Source organism: Onychomys torridus, unplaced genomic scaffold (assembly GCF_903995425.1).
Source record: "Onychomys torridus unplaced genomic scaffold, mOncTor1.1, whole genome shotgun sequence".
Classification (NCBI taxonomy): Eukaryota; Metazoa; Chordata; class Mammalia; order Rodentia; family Cricetidae; genus Onychomys; species Onychomys torridus.
Window position 1 is genome coordinate 1 of NW_023411463.1, and position 16,269 is coordinate 16,269.

At 48.3% G+C, this 16,269-nt stretch overlaps 2 protein-coding genes across 3 annotated transcripts; one reads left to right on the forward strand and one right to left on the reverse strand.

Annotated features, from left to right (window-relative positions):
- Positions 1-2,276: 2,276 nt before the first annotated feature.
- LOC118575153 (serum amyloid A-5 protein-like) lies at positions 2,277-9,582 on the reverse strand. The gene is made up of 5 exons (XM_036175822.1): positions 9,577-9,582; positions 8,454-8,469; positions 6,005-6,140; positions 5,372-5,564; positions 2,277-2,408 (listed from the first exon to the last, which is right to left on the reverse strand). Exons 1-5 carry the CDS (start codon positions 9,580-9,582, stop codon positions 2,277-2,279), a joined length of 483 nt encoding a protein of 160 aa, XP_036031715.1.
- Positions 9,583-13,631: 4,049 nt separating this feature from the next.
- LOC118575154 (serum amyloid A-5 protein) lies at positions 13,632-15,862 on the forward strand. Of its 2 annotated transcripts, none has more exons than XM_036175823.1 (3): positions 13,632-13,722; positions 15,181-15,319; positions 15,724-15,862. In XM_036175823.1, exons 1-3 carry the CDS (start codon positions 13,632-13,634, stop codon positions 15,860-15,862), a joined length of 369 nt encoding a protein of 122 aa, XP_036031716.1. The 2 variants fall into 2 exon arrangements, with proteins under 2 accessions (XP_036031716.1, XP_036031717.1); XM_036175824.1 differs by having other exon boundaries at positions 15,811-15,862.
- The last annotated feature ends 407 nt before the right edge of the window (positions 15,863-16,269 follow it).

The window sequence follows — 16,269 nt, forward strand, 5'->3', positions numbered from 1 at the left end:
GGAGATCCAAGGGTATCTGTGGGGTCAGTTCCCTTCTTCCACCTGTACATGGGCTCTGGGGATCGAACTCAGGCTGTGAGACTTGTGTGCCAGGAATCTTCATCTGCTCATCCATCGAACGCGCTCCTCTTCTCCTTTTCTCTTCTTCTTATTAAAGTAATGTTTTTATGAAATCTTTGAGAATTTCACAGAATTTACTTGATCATATTCACCCCCCAGCTTCTCCCAGATCCACCTCCCACTTCCCTGTGCACCCATCTCCATGCTCTCCCTCTTTTTAAAGTCACCAAGTTCCATTTGTGTCCTCCAAATCTGGGATGTGTGTTCTTCCACAGGAGTGTGGTCTACCTACCATGGTCCACAACCTCAGAGAAAGCTGACTGCCCCCTCCCCCTTGAAAGCTATCCCAACCTGTTGTGCCTTCCTGATCCCTACCCTCTGGGAATTCTAACTGAAACACAAATTCAGAGATAACATCCACAAAGAGGTAAAGCATGTTTGACTTTGTGATTCCAGGTTAGCTCACTTGGGATGACTGTTTACAGCTCCATCATTTACTGAAATGCTTTTGTTTTTGAGGCAATATCTCGACTACCAAAGGCTGATCTACAACTCCCTATGTATCCAAGAATGACTTTGAACTTCTGATCCTCCTGCCTGCACCTCGTAAGAGACACTAAACGCAATGTATGCAGTGCTGGTAATAAAACCCAGGGTCTCATACATATTGGTAAGCATTCTACAACTGCTGTAACCCCAGTACCTTAAAAATTCATATTTAATTATTTTAATGTGAGGGATACATATGTATCCTGTGTATGTGTGTGTGTCATGTGTCTTGTGTGTGTGTGTGTGTGTGTGTGTGTGTGTGTGTGTGTGTGTGTGCATTTTATTGTGACACAGGGTCTCATTTATCCCAGGCTAGCCTCAACTCACTTTATAGCCAGCGCTGGTCTTGAACCTGGTCTGATCAGCCTCTACTTTTCCAGTGCAAGGAATATAAATGTATTCCATCACCAGATTTACACAGTTCTAAGATCCCCCTAAGGGTTCATGAATGCTAAGCAAGCACTCTGCTAATTGAGCAATAGCCCTGGTCCCCAGTGCAATGTCTAGGTTAGGATTCCTAAGGTTAGGAAAAGGCTTTGTCAAAGTGATGCTCTTCTCTGTATGAAAAGGGTCATAGGTGAAAAAGCCTTGAGTCAGACCATGACATGGTGGATAAAGCAGAGTGGCATCACTACACAGAAAAGCCTGGAAACAATAATAACACAAGCAGAGAGGCCCTGGTATGACCAGAAGATCTTGTAGTAGGGACACACATCTGATCTATATCAAGGAGGAATTGATGGGCAGCTGATCAGGACACATCTCAGAGCAAACTTCACTTGTGGAGATGATTGACATGGCTGGCAACTCTTTGGCTACCTCAGCGCCTACTTGTCAGGGGAAGCTGGTGTGTCCAAAGGCCTAGAGCAGATTTGATGGGGTTGTTGAGGGCCCTGCGTGGTTTCAGACTACTGCCTGGTGGTCACAGCTCCTCCTCTACTTATCTTCTATGTGATACCTAGCAATTCTTCCCAGAAAGCATTTCTGACAGTTCCCCATTTCCATCAACAAATTCCATCCACAAAGTATTTGTTGGGCATCTCTCTGTGATTCCTGTGGACACCAGTGACGTCCTAACAAGGGGAGAAGGATGCGGCTCACAGCCTTGTCCCTCAGTGTAGCCTGTGTAGCACGCTCAGAACTTCTCAGGCAGGCCCTGGGGTCTGAAGCGATTAGGGTTTTTGCCACTTCACCCCATTCCTCGCTTTCCGGGTAGATTCCAGGCTTTCCAATCCATGGTCCTTCATTCCAAAATAATACCGGTTTAGGAGACCCTGAAGTATTTCCTGCTGGTGCTGAAAGCCAAGGAAGGGAGAAAAGGTGAATCCCAGAGTGAGACAGCCCCACCTCCAAGGTCCCTCTCCTCTCTACCAAAAAATGACGCCAGAACATACTGGAGGAGTGAAAACTTAGGCACAGGGAAGACGGAATATGAGCCTCCTGGGCAAGGTCCTCAGCCTGCTTGTCCTTTCCACTCCCTGTGACAAGATGCATTAGGACCCCTTCTTGGGTTCCACTTCTTCTTTGTGAGTGTATCCATCCCCACTCTCCATCCTTTCCCTCCCTTTCTTCCTCTGCAGACCACCCGGACCCTGCGAGCACAGACAGCAGGAGAGACCACAGGCTGGAAACAGTGAGAGGCATGACGTGGCAGGGCCATTACCTGATTATTTTAGCAGCCCAGACGCCGCCAGCTCCTCTTGTTGGACCTCAAAGTTGCCCCGAGCAGAGAAGTATCTGTCTGAATTTTGGTAATTGGCTTCTAGATTGTCCGATAAGGTCTCCACAAGTCCAAGTGCCTACAAATGGAGGAAACTTACAAAAGTGAACCTGGGGTCATTGCAGAAGTGGATTTTTTTGTGTGGATTTTCACATTTCCACCCCTTTGAAATGTTCCATGGAGGTGAGTGCATGTCCCCGGGAAGGGCTTCCCTGGTGACCACAATGAGAGGGCTTCTCCATGGATTAGACTGAGTTGATTGATTGACAGTTTAATGAGTTCTAGGCTGTAATCTTATATGGGCTGTGCACAAAGAAGAGACTGGATTCTCCAGCAAGAGATCTAACAAGGGACCGTTGTGCAGTGAGAGGAGATTAAGAATTGTTAGGGACCAAGATTTCAGGAATGAAACATGAACCATGGAAAGTACTAGCTAAGCCAGAGAATAAGTCATAAACCCACTGCCTTCCCCTCTCCCCCAGGGCAGTAACACCTGTTTGCTAACTGGAGGCTCCCAAAGATAAGAACATTCCACAGTCAGGTGCCATGGCAACCGAATGTAAAGAGCATTCCATGGTCAGGTAGCCTAGCAACAGAACAAATGGCCCCTGACCAGTCACCTTAGCAGACTTCCTGCAGTTGCACGACCTGCATGTCTCCCCACATACTGCACGCCTTCCCACATCTCTTCCCCTTCCCACCTTCCCTGCCCCTTCCCCTCTTATGCTATATAAGCCATGTGGAGGAAAATTAAACTTTGGCGGCTTGATCAGAATACTGTCTTGCTGTCCATCTCTTGTGTCCCCTGTCCTGTCATTCCGCTCCCATAGGTGGGTGGCCCCATTGACACCCCGCTGGCCGGGGGGCAAAGAATCTACTTTTAATCATGGCAGTAAGAAAACACAGCCAAGAGTGTGATCAACTACTTTTTCATCGATGGTGACAAAATCCCTGATAAGCAGCACAGGGAAGAGGCTGTATTGGCTTCAGTTTGAGGGGAACGACATGGGTGGTGGGGTGACCAGTTGCAGACTACAAGTAGACTGTGGTATTGAAAATACATGACATGCAATGCTGAACTTCCATGTGCTAGAACAGGATGGGAATTTTTGTAGAAAGTACTATCTGTAGTCATGTGCACGGTTTACTAAGTTCATGTGCCTCTGGAAGACACACTGAGTGCCACTTACACTCCAAACGGGGAATTTGCTGTCTGTGAATTCTCTCTGTGGAGGCACACTCTCTGGAAATCCTCATCCCTCTGGATCAATACAGGCTGGACCTTGTCAACTGGTTCTGAACGGTCCCTCAGAGGGTGGCGGCAAGTTGACCAGTGTAGAAGGGGGCGAAAGCCACATGAAAGCCACATCCCTTACCACTGGACTCATTTGGGTAGTTTTTAAAGGTGTATGGTGCAGCCCTACAAATATGTTGGGCCTCTGCTACAGAGGGCTATCCCTGGCACTGGGGGTTAAAGTGTGCCCGATGCCTATCCAAATTCTCTACCTTGATACTGGCTTACTTGAAGCAACGAATACCAGCCATCACGCACTGGAACTCCCCGCGAATTAAAGAGCAAAAGACAAGGTTGTGGCGAAGCCGTCATGGTTGCTGCAGGAGCCAGGAGAGCAGTCAAAACAGAACGCGCACAGGCAGGGCTATTGGAACACACACCTTCAGTCCGCAGAACTCCAGAGGCATGAGACAGGTGGAATGCCCTTATTCCTGAGGCCAAACCTGGCCTACTAGGCAAATTCTAGACCAGCCAAGGCTACACAGATGAGCCTTATCTCAATCAAAAAATGACAGACCCACTCTGACTAGTACAAACAGGCTAACCTGCATTCCTTCTTCATCTCCAAATCTCTGCTGCAAGGACAAGAATAACGGGCTTTAGACTCTCTGCCAGATTTGTAACCTAGTGAAGCTGACTAAAGCTGATCAACCAGCCTTTCCTGAGTCCCTCTTCCACTTAGCTCAGACCCAAAGATACAGAAATGCTGGGCTGGAAGTCAAGCAATAGCCCGCATTCCCAGGGTGTCTGCAGCCATGGCCTCCATCCCCAGCACCACCACACAAAGCTAGCCAGCAGCACAGGCTTGTGTTCCCAGCACTCAGGAGGTGGAGGCAGAAAGATCAGAAGTTTAAGGTCATCCATGGCTACAAAGCTGGTTCCAGTCCTACATGGGCTACATGAGACCCTACCTCTAGAGAGCAAACCATCAGAAAATATCATTGTTCCCCACTAGAACTTACCAACCATATGTGAAATGGATCTCAGGAGGACAGCAAGAGCAACACTCCCTGGAAAAGAGTGCCAGCTATGTCCGTTTCTCTAGCTGAGCTTCCAGAGGAGGTAGAGCTACCAGGACCTTGCTGCCATGGAGCAGCTGCTGTCTCTCTACTTAACATGGATGAGAAGAGAGCTGTAAATCCAACAAGCCTTGGCAGAATCCGTCTTGCTCAATCCTTCCTGGGAAATAAACAGTTACAGACTGGGGCTATAGTTCAGTAGTAGAGTGTTTGTCTAGCGTGTGTGAGGCCCTGAGTTCAATATCCTGAACAAGAGAGAAGAGAGAGAGAGAGAGAGAGAGAGAGAGAGAGAGAGAGAGAGAGAGAGAATGTGTATTTGAGACAGAAATGGCAGTGTCTGAGGCAGAATCCATCACGGCAGTCTTCCCACAGTTGTGTCCCTGTCCACAGAGGCAGAGAAATATCAGACTAATGAGTGAGAGAAGAGAAAGTGCTAGAACACAGTAGGCACAGAGGGTGGAGGTCATGACATGGAAAGGTCTGAAAACAGTATCTCTGTAACTTCAGGGACTTGAATAGTCACATGAGCCTGGAGGGGGAATGGGCCAGCCATCAGAGCTCTCTATGTAACTTCTGAGAACCTAAGAGCTAAGCCTAAATAGTCTATTCTATGTGTTTAGTATTGACTCTATACCACACAGGTCCACCCACTGAAAACACAATGACAGGAAACTTCATCTCTTATGAATTTATTACATGTGCACTGTATGGAGGGCCCTCCACACCCACAGTGGACACTAAAGTGAAGAACCCCATGTCCTGACCCCAGAGCCCGCAGCACAGCCTCCTGAGGCAGAAAGGAGGATGCTCAGTATTTGTCAGGCAGTCCTTGCCACTGCGGCCCCAATGGTTGGCTTCCTGGTCAGTCATGGTATCCTCATGTCCACGGCCCATGAGACTCTGAATGCCCTCTCTTGCGTCACTAGGAGAAGCAGACATGGAGGAGATCTATCACCACGCTTCATGGCCACAGTCGACACCCCCAGTTCTCTCATTTGCATGGAATGGCTTTAGGAGGAAACCAGGAAGGGCCAGGAAGGAGGGCCTAAAACAGGACCCTGCAAGCCCAGGCCTGCTTAGGCCAGTCTGGCCACCCTGTACTGAATGACCATCACCAGACAGGCAAGGATGAATCGCTCCCTGTCTGCATTTGGAAACAGGTCTACCCATCATGAGCTGAGTGCTGGCTCTGCCCACAGCCCAGGATCCACACTGAGTATGAATGGAGGAAGTAACTGCCTGAGCAAGAGGGGGAGGGGCCACAGATTGGCATGACCTTCTCTGAAGGTTCATCTACCCCTGGGCCCCTAGTACAGTCAATCCCTACTACCAAGGCTCAGTATCCCAACAGTCTGTGTTTACCTGATGACTTCAGCAGCCCAGACTTCCCCAGGACCCCTTTGGGCTGCATCATGGTTCCCTCTAGCATGGAAGTATTTGTCTGAATCTTTCCAGTTGGCCTCCTTCATGTCAGAGTAGGCGCACATGTCCTCAGCCCCTGGGTGGGAAAGACAACATGAGAGGATGACAGGGATGAAAAAACTCATGGCTTGAGCCTGTGGTCAGAGCAACCTGAGACATAACAGAGAAGAACATTTTCTAACCCTAGTTGGTCTCTCCAGGTTACTACTGAGAGTTCCTAGAAGGTACTCCTGTGAGAGTTGGTGCCACAATCCCCCACCCCACCCCTGCAATGGAAGAGATGGCCCACCTCTAACCACAGGTGAGAGAGAGCTGGCCCAGATGGCATGGCTTAGGCAGACCGGCTCTGCCCGTCCCCTGAGGGGGTGGCCCCAGTGGCCAGACTGACCAGCTCATCTACCATCCAGACCCACATGCTGGGCCTTGGTTTGGCCCATCCTAGTGGCTGCCCCATCTATGACCTGCTGGAGAGCACAAGGGCACTGCTCCTTCAGAATGATGACCACAGGATCTCCATGACTCGGGGCAACAACAGGATGACCAAGAGGTTTAGTATAATCAATGTAGATTCAGAGACCTGAGGAGGTCTTAACTTTTGGTTGTTTGATGATTGGATAATGGCTTGTGGATGTACATTTGTTCAGAATGATGCTACAGTCCTTTCTTTCTGGCTTTTCCTTACAAATGCCTGTTATTATTTGTGGAAATGATCATCAAATTACAAGAGTTTGAAGGGATGGGTGAGGAGACGATGATGTGTACATACTGTGATGCAGACTCTGATGTGACTAAAGACCAGAATAGAAAGGTAAGGAGATGGTGCATTGTGAGTGGTCAGAAATGCACAATTGCTGGGTTTTTTCACTGTCAAGTTCCAATGCAGAAGCTAAGCTCATGCTAGGAAACTTTGGAAGCAGACACCCAGTAGGATGGATTAGTGGGGGAAAATGAAAGACACAAAGGCCAGATGTGTTTGATATGAGAGGAATTGTTTTTGAAGATGTCAAGATTCCTATGAGTACATTTACATGGCGAGGGTGCTGATTCAGAACTGCAGGGAGAGGTTGTGATAGAACCAGTCTACAGCAGCAGCCAGTGCTGCTGGTCCAGCACAGAGAGCTTTGAATGGACCATGAACTGTGCTCTGGCAGAACACTGGGGAAGCAGCCTGAAGAGCACCAAGGACTGTCAGTGATGCTGGCAGGGTTAGCAGGGGAAGGGGGACTAGTGAGATCATGTTAGTAGAGGGAAGATCCTGGGAGGCTGGTTCTGGTCACTGAATGAAGGCTGTGCACTGAAAGCCAATCCAAGTGAGGGAGCCTAGGAACTGAATATTCAGACCTGTGGACAGAGGCAGCAGCCTCCCCTCTTCACAAGTTGGCGGCTTCATGGAGTGGCTGATACCCAGAAGCCAGGATGGCACCTTCTTCTAAATATCAAGTAGACTTGATGCCTTTCTGGTTTTCCCCAACAGGCTTCAATCTACTGAGAAAAGAGAGAGAAGAGAGATGAGAGAGAGGGAGGAAGAGGGAGGGAGAGGGGAGGAGGAGGAGGGAGGAGGGAGGAGGAGGGAGGGAGGAGGGAGGGAGGAGGGAGGGAGGAGGAGGGAGGAAGAGGAGGGAGGGAGGAGAGAGGGAGGGAGGGAGAGAGAGAGAGAGAGAGAGAGAGAGAGAGAGAGAGAATGATGGAGGGCCAAGAGTGAAAAAAATAGAAGTCTGGCTAGTGGGGATAGATATGTCTATAATATATTTTTGAGACATTCTTAGAAAAAGTGCTTATAAACAAGATTTTCTTTTTAGAGATAACATACAGCACGCAGAAGTGAATGTGGGGCTAGGAATATGGCCCAGTGGTATAGTGCTTGCTCGCATGTGTGAAGTCCTGAGTAGTTGAAACAAAACGAAAGCACACACATTAGGAATTGCAGACTAATTCTGAACTTGGAAAACCTTAAATACAGGACAGAGGGTTCAAGTTTCACCCTAAGGAATGGGATCCATGTGTCAGAGGGCCACAGTCAACCCATTCCTTCTATCAGGAGCAGGACCCCTCCTGGGAAGAATGCTGTTACACAGGAAGAAGAGACTATCTATGACCAAATCCATTTCTCTGAAAGAGCCTGTAGAGAGTCTGCAGAGAGCCTCAGAGAGTCTGTAGGACTCATTCAAGGACCAGCACCCAGAACATAGCAGCCCTCAGCCAGCACTCTGCCTACTCCAGCTCTACCTCAGAACTCCCTAAGAAGGCTTTCTGGAAATTGACCCATGCATTAAAAAATGAGTGGTGGCTTTACAGGAATTCTAGGATGGGTGGCTTAGTTTGGAAAAGGGCCATGGGTCACAGCAATCCAGCTTCAGACAACAAAACCTGGACATTGTCCCTGTGGTACCCTGCCATGCTTCTCCCTATGTGAAAGCCCTGTTACAAAACACCAGAGGATTTGTCCAGGAGAGGCCATGACCCTGAATTCCCATCATAGATCTTAAAATCCAGCACCTTGGGTTGGAAACAGCATGGTCCTAAGGGGAAGAGTCACCTTGTGTTCCAGGACCTAGAGTGACTTCAGCTATGCCCCATAGTAAAACTGTGAGACACCCTTAAAGTCCTGGTGTAGAGGGGATAGTGTCTAAGAAAAAGCATAGGATTGGGTGGGCCCAGTGATGTTCAGTAGCATTTCTGCTGTTTTCACAGCCAAGAAAGTGTGCATCAAGGGATCCATGCCTCTGTACTCCTGGGCCTTCTGAATTTGCACCAGTGGCGTGTTCACCTACATGCATGCACTGCTTAGAGACAGGGATGTGCTCTGAGGGACGCAGAATTTAGTTACTCTTCTATTGCCAGACAAAAATACCATAACTTAGAAACTTATAAAAGAATGGTTTTATACTTATGGTTTCAGAGGAATAAGAATCCATCATGGCAGGGAGACATGGCAGGAAGTTCAGATGCAGGCAGGAAGCAGAGAGTAAACAGAAAGTGAAGTAAGACTATAAGAACTCAAAGTGACATACATCCCAGTGATATACTTCCTCTAGTAAGGCTCCAACTCTCAAAGGACCCACAAATGTCCCAACAGTCTGCCATCTTGGTTACTTATGGAGGACATAGCTCCTCATATCACAATATGGCTAAGGTGCCCAGGTCATTGTGTGAACATGCACCTGCACACAGCTAGACAATATAGGCTAATCCATCCATGTTGTCTCCAAGTACAACAAAGAAAGAGTGAGTATCAGGTGCATGAGGCTGTTGCTGGCACACAGGGAAGAGTCTTGTACACTAATGTGGTTAACCAAAAGAAGTGCGTTGAAGTAAGTACAAACCAGGAATGGAGACATTCTTTACCATCATCAAAGCCTGCATAGAATTCTGTGTGCTGCAGTTTCATGTGAATTGCAGGACAGTAGTTTTCCATACAGCAGGGCCATCCACATGTGAGCAGTACCTTGGTATATGGCGATCCCAAGGCTATGATGTCACTCAGCAACAGGGGTTCTTCTGCTCCATTGTACTTTCATGGGTGTCAGTGACTGAAGTGTTGGGTTTTATCCCACGGCTGTTTAATCACAGGACAAGGATTCACTGGGTCCTTTATCTGACAATCACTGAAGCAGATGTTGGACAGACAGTCCAGGCTATGGTTTCATGAATGTGAGACTTCTAATGAGGGGATGGTGATGCTTGCTTAAGACAACTCTCCTAGGTATTTAATAACAAAATGGGTAATAATAGAAAAATATATGAGAGTGTATATACAAAAGTTCAGTTTTAAGGAACCATTAAAGCAAAGGATACATCAGCCTAAGATTTGCTATCTCCCAGGAAGAAAAACCAAGAAATAAATTAATTCAGAGCAGAGGCTTAGCGGTCAAGTCCACTGTCCATTTCCTCCCCCCTTCTTGGCAGCAGGCAGCCCATTACAGACGTGAGGGACAGAGGGAAAGGTGTCCCTCTTGAGCCTCTTCTCACAAGCCAGTCACATGTGTGGTTCTAAAGGACGTAGTGAGGGAATAGACCCTAGCTCTGTTGAGATGTGTCCCTTCCAAAGCCGGCACCCACAGTGAAGGGGAAATCCTTTTGACCTGGTGAGTGAGAAGTACCCAGGAGCACAGTGTACACACCTCTGCACACCTCTCTTCTCCACAGTCTTCCTGCCTTCTGCAGCCTGCTGGGCTTTACATAATGGAAAGAACCAGGGCAAAGGACACCACAGAGAGGGAGGATGCAGTCTCCACCCTACTGTCTGCAACAGTGACTGGAATCTGGAGTCTACCTGCAGTGTGGACCAGCAGACAATTGTGTCCTATACACAAGTTTTTCCAAGACAGAGTTTCTCTGTGTAGCCTTGGCTGTCCTGGAACTTGCACTGTAGAACAGGCTGACTTCGAACTCACAGAAATCTACTAACTCCCTCTACCTCCTGATGCTTTGATTAAATGTGTTCACCACCAGTGCCAGGCTATAGATACAATTTATCAAATCACTTTTGAAGCTTTGTTAACATTCAAAGGATCAAGAATAACTCCATCCTGTGCACCCAAACTAAGCCTTCTGCACCTGGACCCAGGCACCCACCTCGGCTCAGCAGTTAAGAGCACTGGCTGCTGTTCCGGATTTGGGTTCAGTTAGCAGCACTCAGACGGTGGGTCACAACCATCTCTCCCTCCAGTTTCAGGGCATCTGACATCCTCTTCTGGCCCAGAAGCACCAGGCATTCATGTGGCACACAGACAGATGAATGAGGCAATTTTTCACTTTTGGAATTTATCATGCATAGTTGTTGTATCATTGAGAGAAGATGGAATTAGCCCCTCCCTCTCTGTGTTAGTGTGGAATGCACACAAAACATTCATTGTGAGTTCATTGGTCAGAAATTAGGTAGTTGCTATTTTAGTCATTTTACTTATTTATTTTATTATTTTTTATTTATTTTACATACCAACCACAGTTTCCCCTCCCTCCTCTCCTCCTGTTCCAACCCCTAGCCTCCCATCTACCCCCCTCCCCATCCACTCCTCTATCTCCATTCAGAAAGGGGCAGGCCTCCCTTGGGCGTGAATAAACAGGGCACATCAAGTTGAGAACTCCTCCCAAAGCATCAAGGCTGGGTGAGGTAATCCAGCATGGGAACAGGTTCCTACAAACCAGCTGAGCACCAGGTTCAGGTCACCATCTCATTATTAGGAGCCTCCAGACAGACCAAGCTACACATGCAGAGGGACTAGGTCGGTCCCATGCAGGCTCCCTAACTTGGTCCAAAGTCCAGGAGTTCCCACAAGCTCAGGCCAGCTGTCTCTGTGGATTCCCCCTCATGACCTTGATTCCCCTGCCTCATACAATCCCTCCTCCCTTTTTTCAGCAGCAAAAATCCTCAATTGATTGTTGAATGTATTTCCTAGCAACTCTGATAATATTTGTAAAAATTTACTAGAGATTATTTTTAAAGAATTATTTGTTTTTATTATTTAATGTAACATATTTATGTCTGTGTGAGTTTATGTACATCATACATGTGCAGGAGCCTGCTGAGACAGGAGAGTGTTGATACCCTGAAACTGAGTTATGGGCAGTTGTGAGATGCCTAACATGGATGCTGGGAACCAAACTCAGGTCCTCTGAAAGGGCAGCAAATGTTGGGCCATCGTTGAAACCTGAGATTATTATTATTTTATCTTGTGAAAATGATTGGTATTCAAAAAGTTGCTATGCTTGATCATAAAAACATTTCTTCCCAACAATCACCAGGGATCATTTAAATCCAGACACTGAGGGTGGCCTGCTTTGTGCCGTGTGCTTATTTATTGGTCCCTGCGATGTAAACACCACGAGGCCGGACCTTTCAGTACAGGGACTGTGTTAGCCCAGTGTACTGGTTCTGCAAGCCCATTAGGACAAACATGGTGACGAATGGCTGCTGACCACCCTCCAGGTGGTGTGACACACACCACACACACGCAGGGACAGTACAGACCCATCTGCTGTCACTCTGAAGTTACAATGTGGGAGTCCTTGCAATCATTATGTAAACAAAACATCTGTCCTAAGGCTACAGTTGGGTTTGTCTTTTTGTTTTGTTATTACTTCCTGAGTCTTTAACCTCAAACAAAGAAGGTAGATCGGTCAGATTCATAACTTGCTGGCCAGGCCACAGGGGCCGTAACTGATCTGTTTTATTCGCTAATGGCCTGTGTGCACATAAGACATCTGTAAAGTCAGATAGAATCTCGATGCCCCTCTCTTCTCCTCCCACATGCTACGTACCCTGGGAGTTTGAAAGTCTGTTTTTCCTTCATACCAAGGAAGAAGAGCGGGATGACAGGAGAGTGACATCAGAAAGAAGAGACTAAATGAGCTTGTCTGCTGGGATGAACAGAGCCCAGCCAAAGGAGGAGGAACAAGAAACTAGTTTCAGGCAGAGAATCAGTCTGTCTTCTCCATCCATCTTCAGTTTGTAATGATGTCACCTTGTCCAGGCTGCCTGTGGTGTCCAGAACCCTCTCCCTAGAACGTTTCTGCTTAAGAAGAGCAAGAGAGCCAGGCTGTGGTGGCCACGCCTTTAATCCCAGCACTTGGGAGGCTGAGGCAGGTGAATCTGTGAGTTCTAGGCCAGCTTGGTTTACAGAATAAGTTCCAAGAGAGCCAGGGCTACACAGTTTCTGTCTCAAAAACCAGAGAGGGGGAGAGATTGACTGACTGACTGACTGACTGACTGACTGACTGACTGACTGACTAAGGGTAAAGTGTCAGTTCCAGGTTAAAAAATAAAAACCAACCTGAGGCAATGCCTAGGCTACAGAAATTATTCTCCTATCCTTAGGAGCCCTGATCCTCTACTGAGATGGCCACTCCTTGCCTCTCAGCATCCTCAGTTCCATCAGTATTACAAAGTATGTACTCTGACCCAGAAGACTGAAAAGACAAAGGTGTATAGTGTGTTCACATTGCACAATTACGGGAAACGTCCTGTGGATGAAGCCAGATTTCTGTTGCAGTCTTTTAGAAGAAATGACCTGCTGGGAGTTTCCCCAAGCACGGTGCCAGTCTCTCTCTGCCCCTGACCCCAGCAGGGAAGCTCAGCATAAATACCAGCCTCCTTTCCCTGACAGCCACAGCCACCCATCTCTGCCCACCAGACATCAGGTGAGGGACAAACCTCTGCAAAGATACTTAGTGTGTGCTGTGTTTCAGCAAGTGTGCTTTGCTCTCAAGGGAATTCCTCACTTCCATTCACCTGGTGTGGGATTTGTGCCGGCTGAGGGACACGTGGGAAATGCTTCCTGCTGAATCAGAGGCTCCTGGAGGGAGTGGTGATCTAGTCTCTGCTCCTGCATCTCCATCAGAGCTGCCTTGCTGCCTTCATAAACAGTTAGTCTAGAAGGCAGCATGGGGTCAGAACTGAGACCTTGTGGCTCTGAGGGGGGTCCTGCTGTGAGGTCTCCAGGGGCCACTCTAGGACACTCCTGAACATCAGTAAGACAGAACAACCAGGGCATCTGTGGATGAGACACCAGAGGGGAGGTACCAGACTGTGGGCATCTCCTTCAGCCTGTCCTTTCATTTCAGCAGGATGAAGCTTCTCACTGGACTCATTTTCTGCTCCCTGGTCCTGGGAGTCAGCAGTCAAAGCTGGTTTTCATTCCTTGGTGAGGCTTACCACGGTAAGGCTTTGGGGACAGAGAGGCACAGCCTCTAGGGGTCTCCTGAGTGTTGGGAGAATTCCTGCAGATTCCGGAGTGTTAGCACCTAGCTTTGATCTGCCTTTTGTGATTGCTAACTCCTGTCTCTGGTACCCTCTGTTTTAAGTCTTATCTGAGAGTTTCCTAGGGGGTTTAAAGCCTATGCAAGCTTAGTTTAGGACCAACTCAGAACACGGTAGTATTCCTTTACTGAAAATTTGCATTTGGCATTGTCCCTTTGGGGGGGAGCTTAGATAAGAGGTTTAGGTAAATGAAATTGACTTGCTGAAGGTGTAAATTGTATTACAATCAAAGGGCCCTCTGCTAAGCTACAGTGGTTCAGTCCAGAGAGAGGAATCCACTTTGCAGTTGGAAAAGATTCATCCTTGAGGTGCTTCTGTGTCTTCATTCCATGGACCCTGGTGAACACCCACACCTGTTATACAAGACCCGAGCATTCAGAAGAGCTGGACTCACTGTCCTGCTTGTCAGGATGGACCAGGGACTCGGGCAAGACTTCCTGAAATGCACTGCCTACAGCAGGAGGCAGAGCAGAGATCACAACCTAGCTGTGCTTGAGGACAACCTTATCTGTCAGTCTGCCAGACACTTTCTAAATTCATTTGTGAGCAATATAAGGTACCAATGGCATCACCTAGAGAGTTGCAATACCACCCAGGTCTGGACCAGTCATTCCCCTGCACCTAGAGACTCAAGATTGGCCTTGGGTGTACCTGGCATGGTGACTCTCAGTGTCTCCTCAGAGGATCAGAACCTGCAACCACAGCCGAGATCATTGCTCCAAAGCTCCCTCAAGACAGCACAACACCTGTGCAGTCTAGTCAAAGGGCAGAGATGGCAGTGTGACTGTGGGTCACATGCTCTCTGTCAGGACAGAATTCTTGGGGATCAGAGTCCATGCTCCCTGTGTGCAGCTCCCCTCTGCCTTCTGGGTACTAACAGTCACCTCGAGATGGGACTTCCTGGCTGAGGGTAGCTGCCTCTGGAAACACTGGCCTTGCTTGGAGGTAGCGTGCTCGCAGGGCATTTTCCATGGCTGTAGACACACTAGGTCGCACTTCTAAGGAAATGTGCTATGAGGTCCGGTGGCAGAAGCTGACAACTCTGTAGCAAACACTTCCACGATACTGAAGCTGACACATCCTGCTATGTAATGACACTGTACTGCCTCATTGGATGCTTCCCACCCACTGAGGGGCAGCTCACAGCAGCACTGTGAAAGAAAGGCAAACACAGGGCCCCTGGGCCCCCTAATGGCCCTCCAGAGTTACTAGGAGACCACAGTGAGGATCAGGAGATGATCTTCCATTCACGCTCTCAGCTGCTCAGACCACAGGCTCAAGCCATGAGTTCTTTTCATCCTCTCTAAGGCATGGGGAGAGCTTTAAAGTTCATGTTTCTGCTGTCTTTCTCATCTAGGGGCTGGGGATATGTGGCGAGCCTACTCTGACATGAAGGAGGCCAACTGGAAAAACTCAGACAAATACTTCCATGCTAGAGGGAACTATGATGCAGCCCAAAGGGGTCCTGGAGGAGTCTGGGCTGCTGAAGTCATCAGGTAAACAGAGATTGATGGAAGACTGGACCTTGGTAGCAGGGCTTGACACTTCTGGGGGAAGTAGTAGAAGATTGGATTGGGGAGAGTCATGCAAATGTGGGGCCCCTCCTCTTGCTCATCTGGTACTGGCTTCATCTACGCCTAGTGTAGACCCTGGGTTTGGGCAGTCAGCACACAGCCATGCTATGTGAGCCTGCTCCCAAATGTAGACAGGGAATGACTCCCATCATCACCAGTGTTCCTGGTGATGTTCAGCTAGTGTGGGGTGACCAGTCTGGGCTGACCTCCTGCCTGGCCCTTCCTGGTTTTCTCCTAAAGCCATTCCATGCAAATGAGAGAACTGGGGGTGTTGACTGGGGCCATGAAGCGTGGTGATAGATCTCCTCCATGTCTGCTTCTCCTAGTGATGCAAGAGAGAGCATTCAGAGTCTCATGGGCCGTGGACATGAGGATACCATAGCTGACCAGGAAGCCAACCATTGGGGCCGCAGTGGCAAGGACCCCAATCACTACAGACCTGCAGGACTGCCTGACAAATACTGAGCATCCTCCTTACTGCCTCAGGAGGCTGTGATGTGGGCTCTGGGGTCAGGACATGGGGTTCTTCATTCCCATGAACACTGAAGTTGCTTGGGAACACACAATAGTTATCTCACATGAATATGGACCAAGAGTTTCAAAACTGTGTTATTCTTGGAGTAGTAACTACTTGCTTGAGAAGAGGGTAATAAACACTAAGATAAAGTGGAGCTGAGCCTGAGTGTTGTCATTGAAGGACATTTCTGGGTTCACACAGGGCAGACACCACTCTCACAGAATCTGGCATGATCCCTTCTCTGGGCTCCTGTGCTGTGTGCATGTTGTTATTTTCAGGCCTTTCCATGTCCAGTCACCCGTTCTCACACCACAGCCTTAGTTCTTAGTGCTCCCTGTCTCTGGGGACCAGGGAC

Coding starts and splice junctions, on each gene's coding strand:
- LOC118575154 (XM_036175823.1), top strand. CDS start 13,632: ATGAAGCTTCTCACTGGACTCATTTTCTGCTCCCTGGTCCTGGGAGTC. Junction 13,723..15,180: donor CCTTGGTGAGGCTTACCACG/GTAAGGCTTTGG, acceptor TTTCTCATCTAG/GGGCTGGGGATATGTGGCGA. Junction 15,320..15,723: donor TGGGCTGCTGAAGTCATCAG/GTAAACAGAGAT, acceptor TGCTTCTCCTAG/TGATGCAAGAGAGAGCATTC.
- LOC118575153 (XM_036175822.1), bottom strand. Junction 5,565..6,004: donor TGGGCTGCTGAAGTCATCAG/GTAAACACAGAC, acceptor TGCTTCTCCTAG/TGACGCAAGAGAGGGCATTC. Junction 2,409..5,371: donor TCTTCACTTTAGTGTCCACT/GTGGGTGTGGAG, acceptor CTCCATTTGTAG/GCACTTGGACTTGTGGAGAC.